General features: G+C 45.7%; 1 protein-coding gene across 1 annotated transcript; it reads left to right on the forward strand.

Annotated features, from left to right (window-relative positions):
• LOC137315458 (NACHT, LRR and PYD domains-containing protein 3-like) lies at window positions 1-18,816 on the forward strand. The gene is made up of 14 exons (XM_067980145.1): window positions 1-905; window positions 3,601-3,767; window positions 5,867-5,962; window positions 8,152-8,318; window positions 8,622-8,793; window positions 8,899-8,964; window positions 11,901-13,674; window positions 15,215-15,301; window positions 15,458-15,628; window positions 15,810-15,980; window positions 16,146-16,316; window positions 16,462-16,632; window positions 16,774-16,941; window positions 17,114-18,816. Exons 3-14 carry the CDS (start codon window positions 5,899-5,901, stop codon window positions 17,199-17,201), a joined length of 3,270 nt encoding a protein of 1,089 aa, XP_067836246.1. The 5' UTR covers window positions 1-905; window positions 3,601-3,767; window positions 5,867-5,898; the 3' UTR covers window positions 17,202-18,816.
• The last annotated feature ends 4,533 nt before the right edge of the window (window positions 18,817-23,349 follow it).

The raw sequence follows: 23,349 nt of genomic DNA on the forward strand, positions 1-23,349 counted from the left end.
ATTGTGTCGAGCGGAGAGCAAGGCGGGGAGATCAGCCGAATCCCCATAGTATCAGAGTCCGGACTGGGGAGAGGGAGAGCAAGGCGGGGAGATCAGCCGAATCCCCGAGTATCAGAGTCTTCACTGGGGACAGGGAGAGCAAGGCGGGGAGATCAGCCGAATCCCCGAGTATCAGTCTTCACTGGGGACAGGGAGAGCAAGGCGGGGAGATCAGCCGAATCCCCGAGTATCAGAGTCTTCACTGGGGACAGGGAGAGCAAGGCGGGGAGATCAGCCGAATCCCAGAGTATTAGAGTCCTGACTAGGGAGAGGGAGAGCAAGGCGGGGAGATCAGCCGAATCATCGAGTACCAGAGTCTTCACTGGGGACAGGGAGAGCAAGGCGGGGAGATCAGCCGAATCCCCGAGTATCAGAGTCTTCACTGGGGACAGGGAGAGCAAGGCGGGGAGATCAGCCGAATCCCCGAGTATCAGAGTCCTGACTGGGGAGAGGGAGAGCAAGGCGGGGAGATCAGGCAAATCCCCGTGTACCAGAGTCCTGACTGGGGACAGGGAGAGCAAGGCGGGGAGATCAGCCGAATCCCCGAGTATCAGAGTCCTGACTGGGGACAGAGAGAGCAAGGCGGGTAGATCAGCCGAATCCCCGAGTATCAGAGTCCTGACTGGGGACAGGGAGAGCAAGGCGGGGAGATCAGCCGAATCCCCGAGTATCGGAGTCTTCACTGGGGACAGGGAGAGCAAGGCGGGGAGATCAGCCGAATCCCCGAGTACCAGAGTCTTCACTGTGGACAGGGAGAGCAAGGCGGGGAGATCAGCCGAATCCCCGAGTAACAGAGTCCTGACTGGGGACAGGAGCAGTGCGGACCAGATCACATGTCGCTTCAGTCTTTTCAATGGATGAATTGGGTGAGTGACTGAGAATGTCTGAGAGTGGGGGGTTATATCGAAGGAAACACATTTCTACATTCAATGCAGTTCTCGTCACACACACGTTTCTGGGTAGAAACCAGATGGTGATTAGAGTTAAAGATAAAATCTTATGCAGAGAATTAATCAACACCGAATGTCGGTGACCCCATTATTCTCAGGCAAATGTAAGGGTCGAATTGAAACCCAGAGCTACTTTAATCAAAAAACAGTGGGATTGAATAAACCTTCTTGTAAAAAAACAAATTGAAGGGGGAACTGAGTGGGTCTCAAAATGTCTGCCCCTGAGTGACTCAACATAAAAGCAACATGCTGAAAGTCGCAGAGACAGAGGCGAACGGTTTCCATTTGCGGGAACTCACTTCCTCCAGCTTTTTATCGATAAGAGTAAGAGGTTTTTGCACTTTGCACGTAGTCTGCACTTGCTGTGTCAGATTGAACGTTTGATATGGACAAGTGTCTTCTGGCAATTTAAATTGTTGGGATTTTAGAAGTGGTTGATGGTTAAAGGTTAGATTTCATCTTCCTGCTGCTTCTCCCCAACAGAAAATACACACAGATACTCAGTCACTCACTGATATACAGAGGCATCCTCTGTCTCCCTCGCTGACACACATACTCACTCAGATATACAGAGCCATTTTCTCTTTCTCTCTCTCTCTCTCTCTCTCTCTGCCTCTCACATACACACACACTCAGTCAGTCCCTCACTGATACACTGTGTGTCTCCCTCCATCACATATACACACACCTGCTCTGAGTCACTCAGATATACAGATGCATCTTTTGTCTCTCTCTCTCTGTCTCTCTCATACACACGCACTCAATCAGTTGTTCACTGATACACTATGTATCTGGCTCCCTCACATAAACACATATTCAGAGTCTCACAGTTATACAGAGGCATCCATTCTCTCTCTCATACTCACACAATCCTCAGTTGCCCATTGATAAAATCTGTTTCACTCTCCCTCTCTCTCATACACAAACACACACACACACACACACACACACACACACACACACACATTCAGTTTCACTCACTGATTTCGACATGGATTCACTTCCCCTATCTCTCTCTATCAAACACAAAGAGTCACTGACTGATATACACACGCCTCCTCTCTCTCTCATATGGTGCACTGCCATTGTTTTGGGTCGGTGCCCTAGAGTGCCTGCCCCGGCCCTTGTGTAAGGAACAGTAAACTGCCATCCTGTGGTGACATAGTGCCCTCCCCGCCCCCTTGTGTCAGATACAGTGCACTGCCATCCTGTGGTGGCAGAGTGCATCCCCTCCCCCTTGTGCCATGCACGGTTCACTGCCATCCTGTGGTGACACAGTGCCCTCCCTGCACCCTTGTGTCACAGGCGGTATAGTGCCATCCTGTGGTGATACAGTGCCCTCCCCACCCCCTTGTGCCAGACACGGCACACTGCCATCCTGTGGTGATAAACTGCGCTCCTCGCCCTGTTGTATCAGACACGGTATAATGTCATCCTTTGTTGACACCGTGCCCTCTCAAAAGTGTAATTGCCTCGACCATATCCATTGTGTTTGGACAGTGGCCTCGATAATTTTTTCAACTCAAATTCCCCATCAACTATTGAAATTTTTGGAGATAGCGATTTGATTTATCCTAAAACTAAGAATGGGCCATATTTGTTTACACATTCTACTTCAAATCATTCACTTACTGATCCTGATTTTCTTTAATCAGAGATATTTTGTTACAGCCATGAGAATGAGTTGTAATCAATCGTCCAGTTGTATAAAGCAATGATCATTTATAGCAAAATAGAAACAAGTTAATTGCTGAGAGCTTCTATTTTCTCTTGTTCGACGAAATATGGTCAACGTTCCCTCCACATTCCCACACTGAGGTGTTGTTATTGCAGTTAATACCTGTTCGACGGTTAAATATTCTTATTAAATTGTCTCACTTGTCGTTACAAACGTTCGTTCCCCACCCCACATGCCAAAACTTTGGAATTTGCAGCTAACTGGAGACACATCCAGCCTCTGAGTCAGGAACTGTCAATTCAAGACGGTTAGAAACCCGGTCCACAGCTGTTAACAGGACTTTTACTCATCGGAGTGTCCACACTAAACAGTAACACTCACAGCAGGTGAAATCTATTCTTTCTGTGATAAATCAGTCCAATGTTGTGTTGTGTTATATAAATATTCAGTGAAGTGAACTCACGACAATAGTCACACTTCCCAGTCACGGTTTGGGGCAGTACAGCTGCCTTCTGTGGGTAGAACCATGTCGCTGAGGATATTGTCCCATCAACGCTCTCTGTTTGTCGATGATGCCACTAAAATACACTTGGAAAATAGGAGTCTGGCCCCTGGATGGAGATCAGCCAGAAAATGTAAATGAATTGCCACTGATTCAAAATAAACAAATGTGATCCTAAAACCAGGGGCGGGACATGGAGAAGGAAGTGTCTCTAACTGGGACTGGACAATAAAACGATCACATATTGTGGTCGGGATGGTAAAGAGACATGGAATGTGGGAACAGAGTTCCTCAAACAAAGTGTTTATTCAATTAAATATTTGTTATTCAATTGTTTAAGATTGAATTACTTTTATTTTAATTAAACATTCGAGGAAAAGTGCACATTACACCGTCAATATTGGTCTCATTTTCTGCCCCGCCATAATCAGATATCCCGGTGAATGAGGGAGTGATTGAGAAAAGTCCACAGCTGGAAGTAAACAGGGATTGTAGACTGAGGAACAACAGCAGGTGAATCAGCACAGGATTGTGAGAGCAGCAACCAGAGAGAACTCTTCTGATTCAAAGAGCTTCCATAGATCGACTGGGGAGAAAGGTAAGAGAAAGTCCCATTTCCTCAGATAAACACTGGTCCTGTGGACAGTCCACGAAGGTTACAAGGTAAGGGGGGAAATGGTGAGAATGGGTCTTTGAGAGTCTGATCACTGAGCACAATTATCCAGCATGAGTCCGTGCAATGAAATGTGAAGTGAGATCAGTTTCGATCTCAAAACACACAGTCACAAATGAATTTGGTTTGTGCTTTAGAATGAAGGGGTTTGATCCAAGAGGTGACTCCAGTCTGAGGCAGAGCCCAGCAGATATACAACGTCTCCCCGCCCCTAGCACCAACTCGGAAAGAACCCACCTATATGGCCTCCATAATATCCATATTACACTCTTTGTTAACGTAGTACCAGAGAGTGTTACCGAATTCAAATATATTTCATATCCAACTATCAAAATCAATCATCTTACATTTCTGAACTGGATGCTGGGTTTCACATCATGTTATTTCTCATCAGTAAATCTATTTCTGGATTTCACATTTGCAGTTGAATTAAATGATTATCATTTCAATATAAATTGGTGATAAAATGATGGGGAAATCTTATTTTATAATAAAGATTTGTAAAATTTCTTCCATTTGATTATTTTGTGTGCTGTGTCAGATTAAAGACCATCCTAAAACCCACTTCTTTGACCAACACTTTGGCCATTTTCTTTGGGATGTTTTTTCGATGTTAAAGGCTCTGTGGCAATGCAAGTTGTTGCTGTTGTCTGTTTATTATACTAGTGTCAGTGTGAGTGAAACAGCAGTGACTGAATTTTAAAAAGTCTCAAACTTGGTTATGAATTAATGCCGCAGAATAACTTCAACTATAGTTTGGAGAAATTAATGATCCGAGACATAATCACTTTTACATTTCCACAGTGGGGAAAGTAAAAGACACTGACTGATAGTTTGATTGGACACACGTTCGTGAGACACACGCACCACAGCGAGACACACACAGGTGATTGTGTAACAGCAGTCAAATCTACCACTTGAATGTTACGGTGTTTATGGAGATTGTAAGGCCGCTGGCAACATTCCATAAATAATTGCTGTGCATCATCTGAATGTAGAAATTTACATGATTCATAACATCATACATTAGTGTTTATTTTAGGACAGTGGGAAATCTCCTCACCTCCTACAGTGCTCATTAGTGTGAATATTAAAACAGTGGTGAATCTCCTCACCTCCTACAGTGCTCATTAGTGTTAATATTAGAACAGTGGTAAATCTCCTCACCTCCTACAGTGCTCATTAGTGTTAATATTAGAACAGTGGTAAATCTCCTCACCTCCTACAGTGCTCATTAGTGTTAATATTAGAACAGTGGTAAATCTCCTCACCTCCTACAGAGCTCATTAGTGTTAATATTAGAACAGTGGTAAATCTCCTCACCTCCTACAGTGCTCATTACTGTTAATATTAGAGCAGTGGTAAATCTCCTCACATCCTACTGTGCTCATTAGTCAGGTGCTGATACCATGAGGGATGCGGTAAATATATTCTAATAGAAGCACCAACCAGGCCAAATCTCCATGAGCACACGGTCTATGTCACTGGCCATAGATACCAGAGGAATCACACCCATCTGTATATTGTGTATGTGGATAGATACCATATTCATAAAGTACCAGGATTTAATATCAATTCTCAACAAATCAAAAATATCATCACTTATGTGAATAAAATAATACAATAGCGCCAAAATGTAAAATCGAGTCAAGAGTCATTTACATCATCAATGATCACCCTGCTACATATTTCCTTCCAGCATATCCACTCCCTCAGGAATAAGGCTGGTTCTGGCCTGCATTGTGTGAGCAAAGCTTACCAATAGGCGCTCCCAATGCAGAGTCTTGGCCGACAAGATCTGGGTTGTGGAGATCAGCGGGACTCAATGGGTTTCACTGGGCAGCTGTCTGTGTCACACCTGATGTGGGGCGTTGATCATAACACTCGGGGAATGATCGATCCCAGAGATAACGGCTGTTGTGCTGATGGAGGAGGAGGGACTTGGTATCATGTTTAACAAGGGAACGTTCCCCTGCTCATTTTAATATTTCTGTCTAACCCTGCTATTATTATATTTATTACAGTGTATCAGAATCTGGAAACGTTTGTCACCACCATGGCTGAATGTTCAAACAGGGGAGAAGGTCCAACATCTTCAACGAGAATGAGAATTGACACAGGTAGGTTCAGAAAATTCTTCAAAATATAATTTCTGTCCTGACAAAGGTTCCAGACCTCGAGCAAGAACCTGCAGCACTCACAAGAAGAGGTAACATCACAGATACTGTGTAGATAGAGGGAAGTGAGTGACCATCTAGAGGAACAGTGCAGTCACAGGTGGAGGGACCTCCTGAGTACTGGAACTGCCCAATTGATACCTGGTGTTGGAGCCTGTGAGGTGGATAGAGACAGTGACTCAGAGGATGGTCTTCCTGATTAACAGTGTGAGACCGGGGAGAAGGGAGACACCCCGAGTGGGGCGGGGGTGAGAGATAGGTGGGGCACAGAAATAGGAGAGCGATAGTGGTGGGAGATTCCATCGTCAGGGGAATAGACAGACTCTTCTGCAGCCCTGAGCAGGTCCCGAATGGTAAGTTGCCTCCCTGGTGCCAGAGGGAAGAACATCCTGGAACATGTGGGACCATCTCTGGGTAGGAAAGGAGAGCAGAGTATTGCCATGGTCAGAGCCAATTACACGGATACGTTTATACAGGGAATATTAAGACTGAGGCTCAAGAATATAAAACAAGGCCTCAAGGTGATGATCTCCGGATTGTTTTACGCTGGGCCACTTAAGGAGGGAAATATGAGGCAGGTCAATGTGTGGCTGCAGGGCTGGAGCAGGAGGGAAGGGTTCACGGTCTTGGGGACTAGAGTGAGTTCAGGGAGAAGGGAAGGGACGGTCACTGTCTGAAACGACCAACAATGGTTTAACAGACTGGGTGAATGGAGCAGTGGGGTGGTATCAGCTGATATGAATGGAGGGTGGGAAATATCCGGATCTGAAGCTGGAGAGTGGAATTAATAAAACTGTTGAAGCAGGAACAGAAGATTTCTGAAATAGTGAAAAGTTATCAGTAGATAAAAAGGATGTTGATTTTGAAGTATTGAGAGATAACGTCACTTGATATTAAAAACAACGAAGAAACGAAAATATTCGAAAAAATCGGAGTTCGGATTGTGTGTTATGTCTATGAATCTACAAATCATTCCAAACACATCCGGAGAGTCAGATCATGAAAGATGTGATCTAGTATCTTTAAGACAGGGCCGGACTTTACATATGGCTCAGAGTGAATTGTTCTTGGTTATAACATTTTTAGGGGAGAGAAAAATAGTTCTGGACGCCAGTATTCATAAAGGTTTTATGACAGAGCTGGAACTATAAAAACTTGCATTTATATTGCGCCTTTAATATAGTAAAACGAACAAGGTGCGTGACAGGAATGATAATCAAACAAAATTTGACACCAAATCAAATAAGGAGATATGAGGACGGGTGACCAAAAGCTTGGTCAAAGAGATTGGTTTTAAGGAGAGTCTAAAAGGAGAAGAGACCGAAGGAGGGGTTTGGAACATAAGGATGTTCCAGGGGGCTATGTTAAGATATAATCCATAAGAACGCAGTTAAGCAATAGGAAGGGAAATAGTACAATTCCCAATGGGTTTTGCAGACCAACAATCGGTGGAGATGAGATAGAGAGGGAATTTGGGGAAACTAGTTGTGGATGAAGTTTTGGGGAGATAAAAAAATATTTCCTTTAGTTTCTAAAAATGATGGTGGAAGTGAAAATGTTGGTGTACTAGAGGAGGATGTGGGACCATAGTTAGAGATAACTGGAGAGAAGGATTTGGATCTGAGAAACATCGCCGAGGTGGATAAATCACTGGGCCCAGAGATAACACACACGAGAGAGGTGATAGCAGGGACTCTGACCACAATTTCTCAATCCTCGTTTGATATAAAAATATCCAGGTGGACTGAAGGAGCCCAAGTAATGTCTCTGGTAAAATCGGGGAGAGGGTCAACGGGTAACTGGAGACAAATTAGTCTCCGTCAGTAGTGGGCAAACTCCTCGAATCTGTAATTCCAGGTCGAATTTGTGAGCATGTAGAGGCACAAGGGACGATCAGGGGAGGCTGGAACTGATTCGTTGTAGACAAGCCGTATTTGACAAATTTAATACAGCTTTGTTGCGAGGGGACCATAGAGATCGATGGGATGTAGCACATGCGGAGCATATGGGTTTTCAGAAGGTGTTTGATAATGTGCCTCACAGGAGGCTTCACCCGTTTGTTATAAGAGGAAATGTAGCCGCCAGGATAGAATGTCGATAATGTGTTTAGTTTTCTCCATTTTTGTTCACAGATACGAAAACTGCAATCACTGAGTTCCTGACAAAGTGCGACGATTACCAGCTGTTCCAATTGACGAAATTCTACCGGGACAGATTAGAACAGGCGATTGAAGGAGGGGTGGACGGAGTCAGCTCGTTGTTAACATATGAGAGGCATTTCAGTGGACAGGAACATCGGGTAAGTGGGACGGACATGGAATGAATTTGGATTATTTAAACATCACAGAACTAACAGGATATCAGATCTTAGAATCAGAGAATGTTACAGAGGAGAAACATGTCAAATGGGAAAGAAATGGATAAAACTGAAAATGTAATGAATCTGAAAGAATGATAGGAAGAGGTGAAAATACCCAGTGGATCGGTCAGTGTCTGTCCAAAGGACAGGGGAACGGTTCGGGTATAACTCTTTTGAACAAAGGGAAACAGTTTTAGTGGGATTGGGAAAAGGAGAGACCAATGTATTTATTATTCTTTCCAGAAAGTCACTGATCTCGTGGACAAGGGAAACAGGGCGGACAGTTCGAAACTTGTCCTAAATCTGGTGATGGAGAAAGGCTCTCGGGCCCGAAGGGTGATGTGGGAATCCTTTGTGAAAATGCACCATGCGGTACCAAAGTTGGACAGAATACTGAAAGAGATGCAGGAACTTGGTACAGTAAAATCACACTCTGAATTCAATTTCAGATTGAAACACTGCAGAATTTACAATAATACTAAACAGATCTGATTTCATGAAAGCTCATTGATTTAAACAGGTCCTGATCCATTTGATTATATGAACATCGGACGAGGTTTATCTGAAATACCCAGTCACCTGAAAGGTCAGTGATGAAATGGAGATTTCAAACCGTTTATTTCACTTCTGAGAATCAGAATGTTTGACTGTAGTCTTTTGTTTAGAGATTGTCAGAATCTGGGAATCAGAAGTTCAAAGGGTGGAGGGAACAGAAATTAACATTGATTGGATTTGTCATCAATCCTCAACTATTCTGCATAGATTCAAGCAACAATTCATACAATTTATGACATATTCTTTAAATATACGGATGTTGCATTATTTCACTTAATCCAGCTGCTGTTCGCTATAATTTATGAATTCTGATGCACAGCTGGCAGGATCCTGATACACTGTGAATCCCCATACACATCTGGCAGGAACGTGATACACTGTGAATCCAGATACACACCTGGCAGGGTCCTGATACACTGTGAATCCCCATACACACCTGGCAGGGTTCTGATACACTGTTAATCCCCATACACACCTGGCAGGATCCTGATACACTATGAATCCCCATACACACCTGGCAGGATCCTGATACACTGTGAATCCACACACACACCTGACAATATCACGATAAACTGTGAATCCCCATACACATCTGGCAGGATCCTGATACACTGTGAATCCAGATACACATCAGGCAGGATCCTGATACACTGTGAATCCCCATACACACCTGGCAGGATCCTGATACACTGTGAATCCCCACACACAACTGGCAGGATCCTGATACACTGTGAATCCCGATACACATCTGGCAGGATCCTGATAAACTGTGAACCCCCACACACACCGGGCAGGATCCTGATACACTGTGAATCCCCATACACACCTGGCAGGATTCTGATACACTGTGAATCCCGATACACATCTGGCAGGATCCTGATAAACTGTGAACCCCCACACACACCGGACAGGATCCTGATACACTGTGAATCCCCATACACACCTGGCAGGATTCTGATACACTGTGAAATCCCCATTCACACCTGGCAGTATCCTGATACACTGTGAATGCCCATACACACCTGGCAGTATTCTGATACACTGTGCATCCCCATACACTCCTGGCAGGATCCTGATACAATGTGAAACCCCCACACCCAACTGGCAGGATACCGAAGTGCCGCCATAACGTTCTGGGCTCTCAAATAAAGAGCGTTGCCTTGAGAAGGATGCTATGGGTTATCTGCTCCCCTAGAAATCTGACACACCATCAAGTGTAGGGAAATAGGTGGAGAAATGCGAAACATTAAAAATGTTTTCATTTCACAGCACAGAATGAGACAAAGTGTTCGATCTGATCTGAGACGATGTACAAATGTTCACACAACAGATCATCAATCCGTGGAGAAATGTAAGGGAAAGACAATGTTCAGGGTAATTCGGAAGTTATGGGTTGGCTTCCTAATGGCAGAGAAAGGGAGAACTTATTCCACTCCAAGAATAGTCCTTTATCTCAGGGGTCTTTTTAGGTCCAATGTAATGACTAATGGAAACAGATTTGTAATTTCCCAAACCTGCATTGTAGTAAATTCAGATCAAAATGAAATAACGGAGTATCATTATTGGGAGAAGAGTTGAAATGAACTGTGAATGTTTTCTGCTCTAACATTACACTGAGTGATGTGGGCAGTAGTTCTAATTCTAATTCTAATCGGTGATATGACAGGACTGTTCGAAAAACACATTCAATGTTGGTGAAAAACTGCTGAAAAATTGTTCACAATTTCTGAAACACAATATAACAGGAGAATGATGAGAGACAGGAAAAGGCCATTTGACACAAATAAGCCTGTCCCTGTTAGAGAGATGACCCCACCTACCCCTCCTCTCAGTGTATCCACAGAAACACGTCCGATTATCTCTTGACCCCACTTACACTGCCTCTTTAGTGTCCTTGCCAGGCTCTCGGGCCCTTTGGGAGAGAAAATGACCCTGACTTCCCTCCCTTCTCCGTTATTAATTATTTTGTTGATGTGAGCCTGTTTCCTGTTTCCGACGAGTATATTCAAGACTGAGATGGTTAGTTCTTTGGACACTAACGAATCAATGGAGATTGGGATAGGGCGGGAAAGTGTATTTGAGGTCGATCAGCCATGACCTTAATGAATGGTGGAGCAGGCTCGAGGGGCCGTATGGCCTACTCCTGTTCCTATTTCTTATGTTCTCATATCCTAACTGATGTTGGGAATTTCATTGAAACATTTCAATATCGAAGTCTCTTGCCCAAATAAAATACATCAAGCCCTCTCGCCAATCAGGCAACTTGAACTCCGAATACCTTACACCATCTTTCTGATTCCCCTCTGTGTCTTCAAAATGGCAGTAATCTTTATCTGTGATCAGTTGATTATAGAAGTACAGGTAATACCCCAGATAACATACCCGATTCGCGTTTCTAAAAGCTTCCTCACCACCGAGATTAAAGAGTGGGACTTCTGTCCATTCACAGTCTGTCCCTCTCCCAGTGCCCACAATATCCCAGATAACCTGCCTAAGACCTGATACAATAACCGCAGAACTTCTGACCATTCACGGTCTGTCCCACTCTCAATGCGCAGAATAATCTATTTCCCATTTCCGCAGAGGGTGAGCAACACTGACGGTTTCATAAATTATTCCACCAGAACCTCGAGTTTTGTATAACCAGAATCACGTTTGGATTTGGAATGGAATGTCCATGATACAGCGCAGGGCTGATAGTATAAATCATCAGAGAGAAAATATCACCTTCACAGAAATCTCCATGTTCAGTAAATATTAGAATCAAGTGAGGATTTGAAACTTTTCTCAATTATTATTCACTTTCAAGGTTTTCTGTAACTGAGTTTAATTTCCTGCTCGCACCTCTATTGAATCTGTGAATTCAATCTCGGAACATTTTACTGAATAGTAAAGTGATATTGAGAAGTTCTTTTTATGTCAATGCAAATAACATTGAGAACCACTTTCTGACTGTTCTAATTGAAGATGTTCAACAGAAACACAAGGAAACACTCCGGGTCCAAACTGAAACACTGAGAGTGAACACGATCCTAATAAAGGAGAAGGTTAAGATTTTCCAGCTGGTCACTCTATACACTGAACTAACGGTCATTTCTACTGTTCGAGATCGGACACTTGTAGAACATGAACTGCTGGCAAGAGGCCGAGACCATGAAGAGTGGAGAGAGAAACACCTCCGGAGAGAACTGGAAAAAATCCGAATTAATCAATTGTACCACAGAAGTATTTCCAGGAGAGGCAGTTTGTTCCGGAAAATGAAGGGTTTCTTCCAGGGATCCAGTTCTTGGAGTTCAGCAGCAGTGAGCGGAGTCGCGGGGATTGGAAAAACAACAATGGTACAAAAGATTGTTTATGACTGGGCCACTGGGAAAATATACCCACAATTTCAATTTGTTTTCAGTTTTAAATTCCGGGATTTGAACGCGATTAACTGTAGAATAAACCTGAGGAATCTGATACTGGATCTGTATCCTTACTTTGGGAATATTCTGGGAGATCTCTGGAAGAACCCAGAGAGATTACTGTTTATATTCGATGGTTTAGATGAATTCAAGGACACCATCGATTTTGCTGACAATCGGAGAAATACAGAACCTCAGTACATGTGCACAGATCCTGAAGACTGGTGTGAAGTGTCTGACATTGTGTACAGTTTAATACAGCACAAGCTGCTCCCAGGATGTTCAGTGCTCGTGACCAGCCGCCCCACTGCATTACATTTATTGGAAAAGGCTGAGATCAGTGTCTGGGCTGAAATCCTGGGATTTGTTGGTGAAGAACGGAAGGACTATTTCAACAAGTTGTTTGAAGATCAGTCGGTGGCAGCAGCTGTTTTCAAACATGTGGAGGAGAACGAGATCCTGTACACCATGTGTTACAACCCTTCCTACTGCTGGATCCTCGGTCTGTCACTGGGTCCCTTCTTCACACAAAGAGACAGGAAACACCAGCGAGTTCCCAAGACCATCACCCAACTATATTCCTACCATATTTACAACATTCTGAAAAACCATGGCCGAGAGATTGAATCCCCCCGTGATGTGTTACTGAAGATCGGTGAGATGGCCTACACAGGAGTCTCCGAGAAGAAGATTGTGTTTACAAATGGAGATTTGATCCAGTACAATCTTCAACCTTCCCAGTTCCTGTCTGGGTTCATGGTGGAACTTTTGGAGAGAGATGGTTCTGCCCAGAGTGTGGTTTACACATTCCCGCACCTCACCATCCAAGAGTTTGTAGCTGCACTCGCACAATTCCTGACTCCAGATCCTGGGGACATCGGGAAACTCCTCAGTGAAGCCCACAGCAAGGATGATGGGCGATTTGAGATATTTGTCCGTTTTGTTGTTGGTCTCTCCTCCTCACAGTCAGCTCGGCCCCTGGAGGAGTTTCTGGGTCCATTTCTTCATCAAACAATCTGTGGAGTGATTGACTGGGTGAAGGAGAAGGTTGAAGGAGGGATTGGAATGACAGAGAGTGAAACTGGTAAAAGGGACCTCCTGAAAACATTCCACTACCTGTTTGAGTCTCAGAGTCAAATACTGGCTCGGGTCACAGTGAGATCTGTGGAAATACTTACATTTAGTGAATTGCTACTGACCCCGATTGACTGCGCGGTGCTGTCTCACGTCATTGAACTCTGTGACACAATAAAAGAACTCGACCTGGAGAACTGCTCCATTCAATGTGAAGGACTCCAGCGGCTGGGACCCGTACTACACAGATGCCAGGTGTTGAGGTAACTGTTTATTTGCCTCTAACTGTTCGGCCAATTGTGGAACAGTCAGGGATTGTGTTGTTGCTCCGTAATGTAGGGAAACAAACAGTTCAGTTAAACCAGAGAGAAGCTGATTCAACACAAATATGACAAATGATAAGAGGATCGGTTAGTAATTCCCTAAGGACTGGAGAATCTAAAATGGATCCTTGTGAACAAGTGGGGATTTTACAGTCTTTATTGGATCAGTAAATACAGGTCACTGAAAGAGTCTGATAATTTAATTGCAGTAAATGATATTGATTGCTGTTTTTCTCACTCCCTGAGATACATCCATTGAAGAGGCTCCTTCTCACTGTTACTTACACGTAGACCGACACTAACTGTCGCAATCTGTGTGACTGGGCATCCCGCCCTCTTACCGAGGTGTGGGGGCAAGTGACAGTCACCGGACTGTCAACGTGTGCAGGAGAGGGAAGCAGAAACACCAAACATTCAGTAACAAAGAGCAAAACACAGCTTTCGGGCAGTCAACCGCCAGTGGGCGGGCTGAGCTTTCCCCGCAGGACGACGGTCCGTTATCTTAACTCATCAATGACACAGCCCTTCACACTCTCCAATACATCCACCATCTCTTCACCCAGCTGGCAGCACTCGTGCCTCTGAGTCAGAAGGTCGTGGATTCAGGCCCCTCGCTCATTAATCCAGGCCGACACTTCAGTGGGATTTGGAATCTAAAATTTGCCGGTAAAAAGCTTCCAACCTAACGGGATGTGGGGTATTAGCCCAGGAGTTCAGACACACACCGGCCAGCGGTGGGGCCTCACACACAGCGGGAGGATCCTGGGTTAACCAGTGGCAGTGAACCCGGGAATTTCCCATAATCTGCTCCGTGTGTGAGGCCCCGCTCGGGGAGGGAACTTCAGAAAATTCCCCATTAAATGTCGGGCCCGTTACACCTGAAATAAATGTAGAGCCAGTTTAATGGGAATAAAGTGAGACACTCCCCTCCCCGATAAACGAGGAATACAGGAAACTTAAAACTTGTCACAGGACAGAATGAACTCTCCTTGTTATATAAAATCCTGGGGGACGGATTTCGCACCAACAGTTCACGCCGTTTCACAATATAACTCACCCCGAGATATTATACAGATTAATATAATACTGCATAAAGTACAGGTAATCACAGCTTTATCATTTAATTCGGGGAAAATCGCCGCATTCGCAGAAAATCTCGGATTTGAGAAACAGCAGAAATGCGACAAGTTTCCCCAAACATGACGGGACTGGTCACTGTGCTCCAGGAGGGTAATTCTGATCATCAGGACTGAGGGACATTTAAAGGCTTCACACAGACAGCACTTTATTTAATAAATACATTTCCAGACAGTCCCTGAATATATGGTCGGTGGACACAGTGAGATTCATTGTCAGTGACAGGGAAATCTGGTTATTAATTTCCTGAAGAGTTTTCGTATTTCCTGTAACATCAGAGAAAAATTGTCAGATCGGGGATTGGGTTCAGTTTGTTTCTCACTCTCTGTCTGTTTGTGTTTAGACTGGGGAGAAATAAACTGGGAGATTCAGGAGTGAAACTACTGTCTACGGCTCTGAGAAACCCGGACTCTAAAATACAGAAACTGCAGTAAGTATCAGACTGTGTGAGATTGTGTTTATAATACCTGGATGTCGAACACGGTACATTAATGTCAGTATAAGTAATAATAATACAAATAAATACTGGAAACTTACTCTGATTCCTGTTATCTCTGCTCGTCTCTCTCCTCTCTCTGATCTCCAGGTTATGGGCGAACGATCTCACAGCTTCTTGTACCGTGGATCTCTCCTCCGCTCTCAGTACAAACCGTTCACTGACGGTTCTGAACCTGAGTAATAATAAACTGGGAGATTCAGGAGTGAAACTACTGTCTGCGGCTCTGAGGAACCCGGACTGTAAAATACAGGAACTGGAGTAAGTACCAGACTGTGAGACTGTGTTTATAATAACTGGATGTCTAACACTGCATATTATTATTATTATCAGTAATGGTGTTATTAATGTCAGTGTAAGTAATAATAATACAAATAAATACTGGGAATTTACTCTGATTCTTTTCATCTCTGCTCGTCTCTCTCCTCTCTCTGATCTCCAGGTTATGTGATAACGATCTCACAGCTTCTTGTACCAAGGATCTCTCCTCCGCTCTCAGTACAAACCGGTCACTGACGGTTCTGGACCTGAGTAATAATAAAGTGGGAGATTCAGGCGTGAAACTACTGTCTGCGGCTCTGAGGAAACCGGACTGTAAAATACAGACATTGTGGTAAGTATCAGACTGTGTGAGATTGTGTTTATAATAACTGGATGTCTAACACTGAACATTAATGTCAGTACAAGTAATAATAATACAAATAAATACAGGAAATTTACTTTGATTCCGATTATCTCTGCTCGTCTCTGTCTCTCTCTCTCTCTCTCTGATCTCCAGGTTACGGGCCAACGATCTCACAGATTCTTGTACCAAGGATCTCGTCTCCGCTCTCAGTACAAACCGGTCACTGACGGTTCTGGACCTGAGTAAAAATAAACTGGGAGATTCAGGAGTGAAACTACTATCTGCGGCTCTGAGGAACCCGGACTGTAAAATACAGAAACTGGAGTAAGTATCAGACTGTGTGAGATTTTGTTTATAATAACTGGATGTCTAACGCGGGACATTAATATCAGTGTGAGTAATAATAATACAATAAATACTAGGGATTTTCTCTGATTCCTCTATTTCTCTCTCTCCGCCTGATCTCAAGGTTATGGAATAATGGTCTCACAGATTCTTGCACCGAGGATATCTCCTCCGCTCTTAGTACAAACCGTTCACTGACGGTTCTGAACCTGAGTGATAATAAACTGGGAGATTCAGGAGTGAAACTACTGACTGCGGCTCTGAGGAACCCGGACTGTAAAATACAGGAACTGGAGTAAGTATCACACTGTGTGAGATTGTGTTTTAATAACTGGATGTCTCACACGGTACATTAATGTCAGTGTGAGTAATCGTAACACAATAAACACTGGGAATTTACTCTGATTCCTGTTGTTTCTCTCTCTCTGATCCCCAGTCTGTCCAATGTGGGTCTCACAGATTCTTGTACCGATGATCTCGTCTCCGCTCTCAGTACAAACCGGTCACTGACGGTTCTAACCATGGGATCAAACTCCTTCACAGACCGATCTGCCCCCGCTCTCCGCTCCCTCACATTGACCCGCAGGAGTCTGGAGTGGATCGGGTGAGTGTTTGTGTTAATATTTAATGTAATAAATAAAATATCAATGGGATTCAGTGCTTTGTATGTGTAATATTTGTCTGTAATTATTAATGAAATATTAACTCCAGTCTCCCTGTTATTTACACTGTTGTTCAATCTGTTCATTTCCTGTTCAATCTTTAATCTGCTTCAGGCTGTGGGGGAATCAGTTCAGTTCAAACGGGAAGAATCAGCTGGAGTCACTGCGGGAATCCAGACGCGGACTGAGAGTGGGAGTATGAACATTTCAATTTATAACCATTCCTGGTCTCATTATATGAACATTTCAATTTATAACCATTCCTGGTCTCATTATATGAACATTTCAATTTATAACGATTCCTGGTCTCATGATATGAACATTTCAATTGATAACCATTCCTGGTCGCATTATATGAACATTTCAATTGACAACCATTCCTGGTCGCATTATATGAACATTTCAATTTATAACCATTACTGGTCTCATGATATGAACATTTCAATTTATTACCATTCCTGGTCTCATTATATGAACATTTTTGGCCGATTCTCTGTCCCTCCCCTTTAACCGGCTGCGCTCCAGGTTTAAATCCTAAAGGCCCTTTAACGGTTTCCAGCTCGAGCTGAGCGAGCATCGTCTCCCATTGTGACGTCAAAGGCCCAGCGACAGGGTCACGAGACTCAGTCACCCGGTCCCACAGCGCTGATTCTGCAGGATATCCGGGGCTGGATGGTCCCCAATGGGGCACTGGGTCAATGTACAGACAGGAAGGGCCCAGGGTGGGGCTCAGTCTGGGCTGCAGTGGGACACTGGGTCAATGTGCAGACAGTAAGGGCCCAGGGTGGGGCTCAGTCTGGGCTGCAGTGGGACACTGGGTCAATGTACAGACAGGAAGGGCCCAGGGTGGGAATCAGTCTGGGCTGCAGTGAGACACTGGGTCAATGTACAGACAGGAAGGGCCCAGGGTGGGGCTCAGTCTGGGCTGCAGTGAGACACTGGGTCAATGTACAGACAGTAAGGGCCCAGGGTGGGGCTCAGTCTGGGCTGCAGTGGGACACTGGGTCAAAGTACAGACAGGAAGGGCCCAGGGTGGGGCTCAGTCTGGGCTGCAGTGGGACACTGGGTCAATGTACAGACAGGAAGGGCCCAGGGTGGGGCTCAGTCTGGGCTGCAGTGGGACACTGGGTCAAAGGACAGACAGGAAGGGCCCAGGGTGGGGCTCAGTCTGGGCTGCAGTGAGACACTGGGTCAATGTACAGACAGGAAGGGCCCAGGGTGGGGCTCAGTCTGGGCTGCAGTGGGACACTGGGTCAATGTACAGACAGGAAGGGCCCAGGGTGGGGCTCAGTCTGGGCTGCAGTGGGACACTGGGTCATTGTACAGTCAGGAAGGGCCCAGGGTGGGTCTCAGTCTGGGCTACAGTGGGACACTTGGTCAATGTGCAGACAGGAAGGGCCCAGGGTAACATTTGTCCCTCTGTATAGAGTGAGTCCCTCCCAATGAGTTGTCAGACTGTGCAACAAGTGTCCCTAAAACCATCCAAAATCTCCACGCTGCTCCAATTCTGGCCTCATTCAAATCCCCCACTCCTTTTGCTCCACCATTGGCGGCCGTGCCTTCAGCTGCCTGCGCCCTTATCTCTGGAATTTCCTTCCTAAACCTCTCCGCCTCTCTCTCCTCCTTTACGACGCTCCTGAAAACCTGCCTCTTTTCCCAAGCTTTTGGTAACTTGTCCTAATACCTCATTGTGTGGCTCGGTGTCACATGAATAGCTCCTGTGAAGCGCCCTGTGTCGTTTTATTACTATAACGGTGCAATATAAATGTAAGTTGTTGTCTGTGTGCTGTGTTAATAAAACTCCACAGTTTACTTCACCTCAGGCCTGGTCTCTTTTTTTGATGGTATTCGTGTTCTAAAATATTGAATGAAGGATCCTGGAAATTCCATTCCTCTGTTTGGTCCAGTGAACAGTGTGTGTGTGTGTGTGTGTGTGTGTGTCGGGGGGAGGGCTCTTACTCGGAAGGCTGGATATGCAATTTACACAAAATGGTGAGACGGACTGTGAGCAAAAGAGCTCAGCTGGGACCCCACAATCTGGCCTCCCGACATGCAACGCAAAATGGCCGCCATGCACCTGCCCCAAAATGGCCGCCGTGAACCCGCTGCAAAATCACAGAATGATACATCACAAAGGGAAGCCATTCGGCCCATCGTGCCGGTGTCGGCTCTTTTAAAAAGCTAACCAGATGGTCCCATTACCCTGATCTTTCCCCGTGGCCAACACATTTTTCCTTTTCTAGTAATTCTCTAATTCCCTTTTGAAAGTTACTATTGAATTGCAGATCATTACATCTCGCTGCATAAAATATCATCCTTCCTCATGTCACCTCTGTATCTTTTGACAATTATTTTGAATCTGTGTCCTCTGGTTACCGACCCCCTGCCACTGGAAACAGTTTCTCCTTATTTACTCCATCAAAACCCCTCAAATGGCCGCTTTGTCCCCTCAGAGTTGTCCCATCTCCCCGAAACACAAGCATCTTTTTGAAATTATAACAAACCCTATCAGCCTGTCCAGTGGTTCACGTTTCCGACGTTAATCTCCTCTCGGCCCCTGTTTGTCTCACACTGGGTTCACGTGTTTGTATAACATTGCAGGCCGGGCTACTTTAACCCCAGGCTTTAACCTGGTTAAATCACAACGGTCACAATCGAACAGGAACATGTTAAACCGAGGCCCCAAAACCAGGGCCCAGAGAGGAAATTAAACCACAGGGCAATAAACAGACCGAACTCTCGTGGGCCCTGTTTGGGTGCAGCCTGTTGAGGAGGCCACGGTCGGTCTCCTCTGGGGGAGGCCTCCATAAGTCCCCTTCAGGGAAGAAGGTCTCGGTCGGCCTCCTCTGGGGGAGGCACAGGTCTCCCTAGAGGGATCCCAAACTGGCAGTCTTTATATTTAGACCACCATCACAACAACTACCACGACTTCAACAACAACAACTTGCATTCGTCGGATAGCTACCTTGGACAAAATAGCGGCAAGTACCGCGCAGAGTGTCCCCAGTGATATCGCAGTGATCCCACAATGTCCCAGTGATCCCACAGTGAACCCAGAGTGCACCCAGTGATCCCAGAATGCACCCAGTCACCCCAGAGTGAACCTAGGGTGCACCCAGGGATTCCAGAATGCACCCTGTCAACCCAGAGTGATCCCAGAGTGCTGCCAGGGATTCCTGAGCGCACCCAGGGACCCCAGATTGCACCCAGTGATCCCGGAGTGCGCCGAGTCACACCAGAGTGATCCCAGAGTGGCAGTCTTTATATTTAGACCACCACGACAATAAACTTGTATTTTTGATATATATATATATATATATATATCATATATCTGTATATATGATATATGTATGTGTATTTACACACGGTCAGCATGGCGGCAAGTACGGTCGCCATCTTGGACAAATTGGTCACAAGTGTGGCAGCCATCTTGGACAAAACGGCGGCATGTCTGGTGGCCATCTTGGAAAAATGGCGGCAAGCATGGTGACTAACTTGGACAAAATGGCCGCACGTACGACGGCATTCTTGAACAAAATGTGGGCAAGTAAGCAGCAGAGAGTCCCAAGTGATCCCACAGTGACACCAGAATGTCCCAGTGACACCCTCAGTACACCAGAATGCACCCAGTCACCTCAGAGTCATCGCTATTTTCACACAGGGATACCGGAGTGCACCCAATCACCCCATAGCGATCCCAGATTGCACGCAGGGAGCCCAGAGTGCAACCAGTCACTCCTGAGTGATCCCAGAACGCACGCAGGCAGCCCAGCGTGCACCCAGTCACCCCATATTGATCCCAGAGTGATCCCAGAGTTCTCCCAGGCATCTAAGAGTGCACCCAGTCACCCCAGATTTATTCCAGAGTGGACCCAGTGATCCCAGAATGCACCCTATCACCATGGATTCATCCCAAAGTTCGCCCAGGGATTCCAGATTGCATCCAGTCAACCCAGAGCGATCCCATAATGCACCCAGTCACCGCAAAGTAATCCGAGAGTGCTCCCAGGGCTCCCAGCTTACACCCAGTCAACTCAGACTCCACCCAGTCACCCCAGAGTGATCCCAGAATGAACCCAGTAACCCCAGAGTCATTCGAAAGTGCACCCAGGGATCTCTAATTCAACCAAGTCACCCCAGAGTGATCCCATTTTGGATGAAATGGCGGCAGGTTCGGTGGACACCCTTGGACAAAATGGCGGCAAGTATGGCGGCCATCTTGAAGAAAATTGCGGCAGAGTGTCCGCGGTGATCCCACATTGACCCCAGAATGTCCCAGTGACTCTTGACTGAACCCAGAGTGCACCCAGTCATCCCAGAGTGCACCCAGGGATCGCAGAGTGCACCCAGATCCCCAGAGTGCTCCCAGGGTGGCAGTCTTTGTATTTAGACCACCATCACAACAACTGATACAACAACAACAATTTGTATTCAAGCACGGCGGCAATCTTGGATAAAATGGCGGCGATTACCGCAGCCATCTTGGACGAAATAGCGGCAAGTAGCTCAAGGCTGTTGGATAGGAACAGGAGAAGTCCATTCAGCCCCTCGAGCTTGTTACACAGTTACAGGAGGAGGTCATTCATCCCCTGAAGGCTGTTACACAGGAAGAGGAGGAGGCCATTCAGTCCCTCGAGCCCGTTACACTGTTACTAGAGGCCGATCAGTCCCTCAAACCTGTTACATTGGAAAAGGAGGAGGCTATTCAGCCGTTCAAGACTGTTCTGCAGGAACTGGAGGCCAATCAACCCCTCAAACTTGTCAGATAGCAGCAGGAGGAGGCAATTCATGCCCTCGAGCCTGTTATATGGGAACTGAAGGCCATTCAGCACCTCGAGCGTATTACCCTGGAAAAGGATTAGGCAATTAAACCCCTCGAGCCTGTTGCACTGGCAGAGGAGGAGGCTATTCAGCCCTTCGAGCCTGTTATACAGGAACGGGACACCATTCATCCCCTCGAGCATGTTAAGTAGGAACAGGAGGAGGTTATGCAGTCACTGGAGCCCTTTACACCGGAACTGGAGGCCAATCAGCCCCTTAAGCCTGTTGTATAGGAACAGGAGGAGGCCATTCAGCCCTTCGAGCATGTTTTACGGAAACTGGAGGCCATTCAGCATCTCGAGCCTATTAAACTGGAATAGGACTGGGCCATTAAGCCCTTCCAGCCTGTTTGACTGGAAAAGGAGGAGGCCATTCAGCCCCTCGAGCATGTTACATAGGAACAGGAGTAGACAATTCAGCCCCAAGGCCCAACTGGGTAAATAAGTATCCCATAGAGTCCCCACAGTGTGACTAAGTGATTCCACAATGCACCCAGTGATAGTATCCCATTGATCCACAGTGTCCCAGTGATTCCACAGTGCGCCCAGAGGTCCCAGTATCCCAGCGTACTGCATTTGTGCAAAAGTTTGAGAGACTGTCTTTATATACAACAAATTGCGTGTATAAAATAACGTGTATATATGTAATATATATATATATATATTCTATATTACATAGAATGGGTAAATCAGTTTCTCCTGTAACCCCATGAAGCTGAAACAAAATGGAGGCCAGTAAGGTCACAGTAAGCCAATGATCCCACAATGTCCCACTGATCCCACAGTGTCACAGTCATCCACAATGTCCCAGTGAACCTGCAGTATCCTACTGATCCCATAGCAACCCGTGATCCCACAGTGCTCCCAGTGATCCCACAGTGACCCAGACACAATTCACGTGAGCCCCATTGGGTGCAGCCTCTGGTGAAGACCTCGATCAGTCCCCTGTGGAGAGAAAGCTTCTTGTCCAAGGAATCCTCCTCCTCCCAAAAATTCTCTTTCCACATCTTCATGTTACAGCATTTCCACAAAACATATCCTCTGTCGGGAGAGAGATGGTGAAAAGGAATTGATTGTAAACAAAGCAAGTGATTGAAAAGGCACATCAAGAGCCCAGAGCTCCCTCACACTCACTCACACACACACATTCACACTCACTCACTCACTCCATTTCACAGGCAGGCAATCTCTCAGCAAACACCACTTACAAACAAACACCCCAGTTACAAAGCAGAGAATCTGAAGAAAAGAGAGAAAATTTGGGAGAGAGAGAGAGACAGAAAGACACTCAGGGCAGACTGAAGAGCACAAGTTGCTTCCCTCTCTCACTCTCCAATACAAGTTTGCAGGGTTTTCTCTCCTGCTTTGCCACTCATTCCCTCACTCGCCATCCCCCGCCCCTCCCCTGAAAGGTCCGGGTCTCTCTCCCTGTCCCGGGTTAGTGTTTGCTGCAGGGTCCAAATTGCCCCTGTGCTCATTTTCTCTTCTGTTTCTGGAGAAGGGGACACAAACCCTGGGCATTTTTTGCTA

This window comes from Heptranchias perlo, unplaced genomic scaffold (assembly GCF_035084215.1).
Source record: "Heptranchias perlo isolate sHepPer1 unplaced genomic scaffold, sHepPer1.hap1 HAP1_SCAFFOLD_55, whole genome shotgun sequence".
NCBI lineage: Eukaryota > Metazoa > Chordata > Chondrichthyes > Hexanchiformes > Hexanchidae > Heptranchias > Heptranchias perlo.

Excerpts from the sequence above, each read along its gene's own strand:
- LOC137315458 (XM_067980145.1), top strand. The coding sequence starts at position 5,899 with ATGGCTGAATGTTCAAACAGGGGAGAAGGTCCAACATCTTCAACGAGA. Across the intron at positions 13,675-15,214 it reads CACAGATGCCAGGTGTTGAG|ACTGGGGAGAAATAAACTGG; the intron begins GTAACTGTTTAT and ends GTTTGTGTTTAG. Across the intron at positions 16,942-17,113 it reads AGGAGTCTGGAGTGGATCGG|GCTGTGGGGGAATCAGTTCA; the intron begins GTGAGTGTTTGT and ends AATCTGCTTCAG.